Source organism: Castanea sativa, chromosome 5, assembly GCF_040712315.1.
Source record: "Castanea sativa cultivar Marrone di Chiusa Pesio chromosome 5, ASM4071231v1".
Taxonomy (NCBI): domain Eukaryota; kingdom Viridiplantae; phylum Streptophyta; class Magnoliopsida; order Fagales; family Fagaceae; genus Castanea; species Castanea sativa.
The window spans coordinates 4,281,278-4,291,134 of NC_134017.1; the positions used below are offsets into that span (position 1 = coordinate 4,281,278).

The 9,857-nt window shown below is 32.0% G+C and overlaps 1 protein-coding gene across 1 annotated transcript; it reads right to left on the minus strand.

Moving 5' to 3' along the window:
- Positions 1-7,794: 7,794 nt before the first annotated feature.
- Positions 7,795-9,505, minus strand: LOC142634577 (inactive disease susceptibility protein LOV1-like). Its single transcript, XM_075808877.1, has 2 exons — positions 7,863-9,505; positions 7,795-7,798 (listed from the first exon to the last, which is right to left on the minus strand). The coding sequence occupies exons 1-2, from the start codon at positions 9,503-9,505 to the stop codon at positions 7,795-7,797; spliced, it is 1,647 nt and encodes a 548-aa protein (XP_075664992.1).
- Positions 9,506-9,857: the final 352 nt, after the last annotated feature.

The following is a 9,857-nucleotide window of genomic DNA, read 5'->3' on the forward strand; positions in this document are numbered from 1 at the left end:
GATGGTGGCGGAAAGAGTTTTCACCGAGTTCTTCAGTTTCTTCTTCGATAACACATCGGTGTGTTATCTTGTGTTTGCATCTTTCTTCCCTTACTCTTGTGCTTTACTTTTTTTTTTTTGTTGAGAAACTACTTTTATTTTTTGTTGTTCATGTTTATGCACTAGAGTAGTTATTGGTTTATTGTACCTCATTTACTCTTGTTTTGCACTTAGATAAGTTAAAGTAAAAGCAATCTAGCTATAATATTTTATTTTGGGGGTCTAAACAAGCTCTTGTGTTTAACACAAATCTGAGCTTTCAATAACCATTATTTTCTTTTGCTGAATATATTTTAGCCATTATTTATTATTTCGTGACTATTGTTTTCTATTTCCTTGTTAATGTTATTTTTGTTTTCCATCTCTATGCTCCATTTTTTGGAAAATGACTCGCTTTCTAGAAAGTGCAATCCTAAAAAATGAGCCGAAGACTAGAGCAAAAAATCATTATTATTTCTTCTAATTCCAAATAAGATAAAACTTAGATTCAAATTTTAAAGCGTAGTGTATTATGTTCCCAATTCAATTTAAACACAAATTTTAATTTAATTTAATTGTTCTTCAAAAACACAACATTATTTGTTCATCATTGGTTGATGTAACTATGTGTTTAAATTTAATTGGGAACCTAGTGTACAACAACTAGGAATTGTACAAAAGTTTCCCCCTCCCAAATAATAGAATTCAAATAGGAACAACTTTATCTATCCTTTTGGACTATTTAAGAGTTTCAAATTGAAAAACAATTCCCAATTTGAAATCTACTCGAAAAATTAAGCAGAAAAGCGACTTGTTTGGGTAAAAGAGTCATTTAAAAATAAAATTAATAGGTGGCAATATTGGTCAATGATAATTACGAGGAGAGTGAGAGATAAAAGTCATGAAACACCAAAACAACTACTGACTTGGTAATACTGAAACATGATATACTTTTTTTCATTGGGAAAGATTTTGTGATACGGAACTTATTTGCGGTGGTCTAAATGATTGTATAGTATTTATCTATCTTTTTGGACTATTGGAGAGTTTCAAATTGAAAAACAACTCCAAATATGAAATTTACACGAAAAAATAGGCAATGGAGCGACTTGTTTGAGTACAAAAAAAAAAGTCATTTAGAAATAAAATTAATAGGCGGTCAATGTTGGCCAATGATAAGTATGAGGAAACACCCAAACAATTGCTGAGTTGGTAAAATTGAAATATAATATACTTTCTCTATTACGAGAGATTTTGTGATACGAAGCTTATTTGTGGTGGTCTAATTGATTATATAATATTTCGGAAAAAGTTTTTATTGAGCTTGTTTTATGTTGAAAAAAAGAACCATTATTGTTAATTACGTATTGTACCAACCACTAGAAAATGACAAACTTAATTATCCAAACAAACAAAACTGTCTAAAGTAGGCTATGAAGATTGGCATGTGTGGAGACAGCATAGATGTTGCTAAAAATGCTATTAATGTTGTTTACTATGAGAAAGCACTTGAGATTTCAATACACATGTTTTTGTTCTTTGTTATATACTATGATCTGTGGAGTGAAGATTGGGGATGAATAACTATCTCCTACTAAACATTCTATACTATTAACATGGGAGATTCTAGCATTTTGCCGTTATTTTTTTAAAAAATTAGCAATATATCTCTGTTTTGAAACTATTTAGGTCCATGCCCCTATTTTGAAACTCGATTTTAAGAAAATCGAGTTTCAATATAAAACTCGATTGGTTTAAAATTGAGTTATGTCAAATGAAACTAAAAAAAAAAAAATTGGAACTCGAGTTCCATGAAAGGAACTTGAGTTCACCTCACTTGAGTTCCAATTTTTTTTTTCTTTAAGTTTGATCCCCCTACCCAATTTTTTATAAATCGAGTTTTTCAATGAAACTTGATTTTCTTAAAATTGAGTTTCAAAACAGATACATGGATCTAAATAGTTTCGAAACAATGACATATTACTAATTTTTTTTTTTAAAAAAAAAGAGAAAAATCTAGATTTCCCTATTAACATGTGCTTTCTATTGCTTTTGCTGTTGCCTTGTTTTGGAACTTATCTCTGGGCCCTAGGAGATGCTGGCGCTGCTATAGACTCAAGACACAGAGTCTCTCTTGACCCTTGAGCCCTTAAAAGCACCAGCATCTATAATAATTTTATCTGTATAGCATGTATGTATATTTTGGAATTTGTGAATTATATCTGTGTTGAAGGGGATATTGAGTTTTTGCTCTTATTTTGCAAAAATAATAGTAATATATCCCTATTTTTGAAACTCGATTTTAACAAACTTGAGGTCAGCATAAAACTTAATATTCTGAAAATCAAGTTATATGTAAATTTTTAATTGAAACTCGACTTTAGTAAAGTCAAGTTTCACTTAAAATCTTTTTTAAGATTAAGTGGCAAAATATGCATGAACTCAACATGGCTAATGTCAAGTTCCATTTGTAGCTCGATTTTTTTAAAATCGAGTATTAAAACAAGGACATGGACCTAAATAGTTTCAAAACATGAATATTGTGCTAGATTTTTTACAAAATAAGGGCAAAAGCCCAATATCTCCCTGTGTTGATATATAGATCTTTTATAAAATAATGTCAATTACTTTATTAACTGTGAAAACCTGAGCCTGACCTTGCAGAGTGAACTCTGAATGAATAATCAATAATGTACACAATAATCTTACAGAGTTGCTGTTGAATGATGTACCCAAATGACTCATGGGTTTCTCTTTTTGCGATGGTGAATGAATAATGATGCATCGTGCTGTACTTGAATACTCACCAAAATAATTCATGGGACCTAGCTATAACCTTTTAGAAACATAAATTAATAATAAAATTGAGGTTTTAACATAGGTTATCCTTTCTCAAAAAAAAAAAAAAAAACATAGGTTATCAAAGCAAATTGCAATTAGATCGATGCTTAAAATCATAATGTGGGTTATCTTAATAGATATTCTTATGGCATTTGATAATGGGTTATTTTATAAAAGTTTTAATACTATTATATTTATAGAAAATATAAAAAATTGTCAAAAAAAATTAGTTATTATTTTCTTTTTTCAAAAAAATTTGTAAAATTTAGGGCATCTTTAACTTTTCCCAATTAAACATAAACAATACTTATAGGTCTTTGATAAGTGCAAAAAGTTAATAACATCTATACGGCTATACCAATGCAATAATCCAAAAAGAAAAGGACACAAAAATGGAAATAAAGAAAGAAGGAAAGAAAGACTAGCTTGATTTCTAAATATGGAATTATGGATGCTTACCTTGGAAATAGGGTAAGCAAATATCATTTGTTTCCTTTCACATTTAGTTTTGACTCTCTTTCTCTTTTAATTTTTTTTTTTCAAGCTCTATATAGTCCTTCACATCTTTTACATTTGTAAAGGTTCCTCTAGTTTGTTTGTTATATATATATATATATATATATATATATATATATATATATATATATATATACACACACATATATATAGAGAGAGAGAGAGAGTTTTAACCTATGACGTCCGCTCTTGATGATAGTTATTTATCACCAGACCAAGACACTAATCAGTTTTTGGTGTAGGCGGAGATTGAATCCCAGATCTGTTATTCAACTATTAAAGACTTTACCAGTTAAGCAAATTGAAACCTACAAGTTCCTTTAGTTGAATTACTTTATTTGTCGAATTCTCCAAACTTCTCAATCAATGCTGGGATAATGAAATACCGTATTTAAATGGAAAGATTGAGATGGGTTATTGTCATTTATTAATTGAAAGATTGAGATTAGAATTTTTTTTTTCAAGAAAAACAAAATTAACAAAAAATCTTGACGATACTGGAAGGAAAGCACTTTGAGAGCAGCTTGTTTACTTAAAAAGCTGAGGAGTTGCATGAAGCTTGTGGTCATGAGTATCAGTAATATTATTTTGGAAGCACTTTTATTGTTCTTCTTCTTCTTTCCCACCTCTCTTCTTTCACTTATTTTTGAGAAACTACTTGGACAATGATACAAAAGCTGGGGCTACATAAAGCATGTGGTAGTGGTCTTTAATTATAGCAATGGAGAATAGAGTAGTAGGAAGAAAAGAAACATGCATGCTTTAATTTTTCTCCTTCTTCCTTTTTTTTCTTTTTTCCTTTTTCATTTTTCCGTCATTACCTATTTTTTAAATTTCTACAGGGACCCTCTTCAAATTCTTTAAATTTAAGAAGGATTAAAATATACAGAAAGATACTAATTGATGCATAGAAAAGAATCAATGAATACATTGTTCATGGATGTGAAAATTTAACAAGCAATCATCTACCTGCAAGAGGCTTTTGATAACAATTCAATGGTAATCTAATTAGTAATTATATTTGGATTTTGCCAACAAAACTATTTCTCACTTTCGATTGATCCAGTTTGAGGGCTGTAGGCTGTAGTATTTTCTAGTCAACTCACTTTTCTTGGTTTAAATTCCACAAACTCCCCCCCCCCCCCCTCTTTTTCTTAAGAGAAATTCCACATTCTTGAACTTAAATGCAATTTATAATAAAAAATACATGTAATACATACACCTTGGACGGAGACAATTTATTTTTAGTTTATATTCATCCGAAAAATATCTTATTCCACCTCTATATTCATATTCTTATACTAATGTAGTATTCAAGGATAGGTTGAAGGGTCTAGTTATGTTCCTACTTAGAAAACCATATGCCATTTTCACCAACTGCAAGAGATAAAGATGATAAAGCTCTTAATAAAGGTGTCTTTTTTTCCCCTTATTTTGTATAAAATATTACATGCAAATGGTTTTCCTAATATGTTTTTTTGTTGGTGTACCAACTTTCTCTATATGGTACTAAATTTTACTTGAATAAAACCTTCAACAGGCACATAGAATCACAAATGCATGCATAATAATTTAGTTGAAAAATATTAATTCGATAACAAATTAGGTTGATGTTACTTTAACAACAAACCACTTTCATTATATTGGAATGCATTTCCTATCATAGATTATGGTTTACATCACTTTATTATTTTAATAATTTTTAATTTTTTTAGTTATGTTTACTAATTATGATTTGACATTCGGTCCATTCCAATTAGTTTCAATTGGTTTAATTAAGTCTACTTTGGTCAATTTCAGTTTTCTTTGGTCTATTCTGCCCACTTTGATTTAGCTCGGTCTAATTTGCTCAACTTTGGTCTAGTTCAGTCTAATTCGATCTGCTTCAATTCAATCCACTTTGGTGTACTTACTTAAAAATGTGAAAATACAAGTTTGGGTTGAGGGTTCTATATGTTATTGGAGTAATATCAATTATAATTATATGATAAATTTTGATTATTATGAAAATCTCCTTAAGAGAATAATTAGAAATTTGAATGATAAATTTAAAGCTTAAAAATTTTAGTTGTACTAAATGAAATTAGGAAAATATAGTGCATAATAACAAGAATTAGAAGAATATGGATTACATAAAAAATGAATAATATCAATCAAAAACACCAAAAATGATAAAATTCTGTATTTGTAAAAATAGGGAGATAAAAATTACTTCTAGAAATTTGTTATTTTAGGGAGAACAGATTATGTACAATAAAATTTAGAGAATAAATTATATATTATACCCATCTCAAAATAATTTTATATTTTCGTGCATTGCATGAATTCGTTAGTAATTAATGTTTATTAGACTATGCCACTTTGCTAAAACCTTTCTTAAATACTACATCCTCTAATACCATATCAAATTCTCACAAAGACAATTGGAAGAAATTTCCTCACATTCATCAATTAATCTGCAATACAACCCCAATTTAAATTACCGGTAAAACAGAGCCAAAAAAAAAAAAAAAAAATGTAACTAAGCTAATCTCTCTCCTATTTGCTAACAAAATTGACTCGTTTAACACACGTGTATGGTAAATCACGTGCTTACCACGTGTAATGGAGATAATCACTTAAACTACAAGAGCTTTGTGATATGTGAACTAAAAACGATTGCTGTTTAGACAGAAGACTTCATTCTGCAGATTATAGCTCCTGCAGCACTTCTGCTCTTCTTCTCATGTGAATAGAACGTGAGTGTGAAGGTTGGTTTTCTTTGCTGTCAATTGCATTATTTTGTGAACATTTTGTGTTGCCGTGTATTGAGAAATAAAAATCTGCTGCTGTGTACATTGTGGAAATGACTTTGTGTGTTTAGTGATCATATGTGACTGAAAATGAATGACGGCATGTGTGAATGACATAAAATTTTTACAATAAAGTTCACCAAATAATTATAATAAAAGCTTGTTTACTTGGGCTAGGCTTTCATTAGGCATGGGCGTGGTCTGCATGTGTTGATTGGGCCTTCCAGAACGGCTTTGTTTACTATTATTTGGTAGGGTTTAGTAGTAGGATATCTGGGCTATAGCTTTTTCATTTTTTTTACTTGGGCTGGATATGGTTAAGAGTTTTTTAAATGGGTTGGGCCCAAAGAAAGGTTTGGGTTTTAAGAATTACCAAGCTCGTGGCTTGTTTTAACTTTTAAGAAACAATTTTTTGTTAGATTTTTGACTAATTTTATAGTGTGTATAGTTAATTAAATCAACTTTTTAAGTTTTGCTTGTCACTTTATTACTATTTTCAATTATTTCATCAATTTATACCAATTTTTTATTAAATAGACTCTACAATAATTCATTTTTAACGGACACCTTCCGGTGTTGTTAACATTTTTCAATAATATTTTTATTGATTATATAATAAAAAGGTTATGCAGATATTTAGCTATAGCATGTTTAAGGTAGGAACAATAAGTAAGGACATTTTTGTGATGTTTCAATTATGTGGTTCTATCTTATCTTTGTTAAGAAGATAACAAATACGTTTTATTTTTATTAAGAAGATTGACATTAAAAATCAATAGTTTGATTGAAGAAAGAAGTTTGGGAATGATTAATGCATCTAATCTTAGGCGTGTTTATTCTTTTTACGAAGTTTTCTTTTTTGTTTGGGAAGTGATGGAACTAAATATTTGGTTTCAGATGATAAGATGATCCAGTTGAAAATATTCATTTGCTCCTTTAATGAATTGATCATTATTCTTATCATTCATTTTTGCATATCTAATTCCATTTCATTTAAGAAAGAACTTAAGTATGAAACAGTCAAAACATCTATTTATCTAGATAGGAACACCGTAACAACTAGAACCACAAAGCTGCTTATTATTCAAGGAGATACATCATAGTCCACCACTGAGAGAGAAACAGATACATTCTCTGGAAAGAGTTAAAATAAAAATAACAACAAAGCAACCAACATTTGGAAGAACTTCTTATCAACCAATTCTCCCAATTTATTCAATATATATGCATGAGCAAACCACTAATCGAACTCAAGGATCGAAACAAAAGTGACATGTGAAAGAAAAACTAGTACCCTCATGAGGATCCAAATAGAAGATTGACATAACCATCCTCCAACAATTCTCTCTTGCTTTCGTCCAATGCCAGATCAACACTAAGGGACAGATGATAATGAAAGGTGTTACAATTCACAGTGAAAATTTTCAGCATTTTTTTTCAGAGACAGCTAAATCGGAAGTAACAAAATTGAAAAAGAAAGACATACCTAGAATGCGTAAATGCCTGAGTTACGTTCCAACTTGAACTAGCTACCAATTCTCTACTGTGATCCTGGGAGGGTAGGCAATGTCGCCCCAAATTTCCCACTTCTTTTCCTGTATTGTTGTGAAATCTTTTGGCAAATTTGTCAACTTCAATTCTTGGAGACTATTTAAGTGCTTCAACCCGGTGGGGACCGTCAATTTGTTGCAGCACCTGATATCTAGCTCCTTCAGTTTTGGCATTGCTCCCGCCTCCACCTGCAGCTCTTCTAGAGACTCAAGTTTCCAAAGTTTCAAGACTAGAAGATTGGGAAAACCCTTTAATGACATCTCTTTTCCTTTGTAAGAGCCAAAGTAGAAACAGAGTGATTTAAGCTCGGAGAGTTCCCCTAAAATTGGCATTGGGTCATCAACAAGGCCTGAGGCAGACAAAGTCAGGTCAGAGAGATGTGGTGGATATTTGTTAAAAAGATAATGTCGCATCCCAAAGGACCCAAACAAATATAAGCTGGACAGTTTCTTGAGCTTTGACAAATCCATCACGCGAAGATTCTGAGCATCACCCTTCTCGTCAATTGATCGCAATCTCAAAGACTCGAGATTTGTCAGATCCTTCACCCAGCTTTCCACTTTTTCTTGCTTTGATAACTCTAGCTCAAATGTCAGTCCTAATTTTGTAAGGTTCTTCAGTTTGTTCAGCCCATTCTTTATAGCACTGACATCATCCAAGAATAGACCCCATAATGTTTCTAGATTATTTAGGGAACTTGCCTTTGGTTGAGACTCGAATTTACTTCGATGACTCTGGCTCAAGTATAGGTGTCGAAGCTTCTGCAACTTCCATATGGATTTGGGTAGAATTCTGACATAAGTATGCTTCACATCCAGAGTTTGGAGGTTCAGTAGGTTGCCTATGGATGATGGGATTTCCTCCAGGTAAGTCCACCTTAAGCCAAGATACTTCAGCTGATTTAATTGTCCGATGGTGTTGGGCAATTGAGGCCTGAACACATGTTCAAGATCAAGAACTTTTAAACTTCTGAAGCATCCACTTGCAATTGCCTCTTGAAGAAACTTCCTTACATCTTCTCCAGGTTTATATCCTTCTCTAGGGTCAAATGAGAGACAGGAGATGAGTTCTTTGTTCATTGTCTTAAGATCTGATGAATTAATGCCGGTAACATGACAATGATGAGCAAGATGCTTATCTGAAACACTGACGAAATGCTTATCTGAAACACTTTCGAAGAAGAAGTGTTCTCTGAGAGCACTGGGCAGGCGACATTTCTTTACTTCGTCGTCAATATTCATTTCAACTGCTTGTATTAAGGTGAGGCCTGACAACGCTTTTAAATAATGCTGTACAAGAACTTTATGAGTCTTGTTTTTATCACATTTCACTAACCGTTCTGCATCGAACAAAGTGACCAATCTCCTTGCAGGAATTTCATGGTCTTTAGGAAAGAGATTGAAGAATGAAAAAATTTTGATCAGATCACATTCAGATGGAGGACAATCACATTCAGATGGAGGACAATCTTCCATAGTCTTTAGAATTGTACCAAAAATTTTATCTTCATGTTGAGGGCAATCTTTATTTTCTTTTTCCTGTCTGTGAAGCGATTTTTTGAGTTCAGGAGGAACTTCATTTTTCAGGTAATCAAGCCATGGTTTCTGAGCAGGAATTTTGAAGTGCTGCAGCCATTGTAGCAACTTTGGATCCTTCACGTCTATCCCTGACATAAGAATAAGATACCCATAGTGTAAAATTTGGAGTGGCAAGCCCACACATCTACCAACAGTTTCTTCAGCAAGTTTTTTAACATTGTCAGAAGCAGACTCAAAGTCGTCTACCATCTGGATAAACAATCTCCAGCTCTCTTCTTTGGTTCGTAATCTAAGACAATGGAGTTGGCTAGGTTGACCAACTGTCCTAGCTACACACAGGTCGCGTGTGGTGAGCAAAATTCTACTCCCATTCCAATCTCCGTCTGGAAACCCTGCTTTTAGAGTTTCCCAATCTTTTTTGTTCTCTTCTGTGCCTGTGAAGTCGTCGAGAACCAGAAGCTGCTTCTCTTTCTTCCAGATATCACGTACCTTATGATAAACAAAATCAAAGATCACAAAGAATGTACTAAAACTAACGCAACACTAGTAGAAAATATCCAGATCACTCTGAAAAAGATAAACAAAAAACTTGATCTACTTG

Bases quoted from the DNA above. Each gene is read 5' to 3' on its own strand.
- LOC142634577 (XM_075808877.1), bottom strand. From the start codon at position 9,505: ATGGTAGACGACTTTGAGTCTGCTTCTGACAATGTTAAAAAACTTGCT.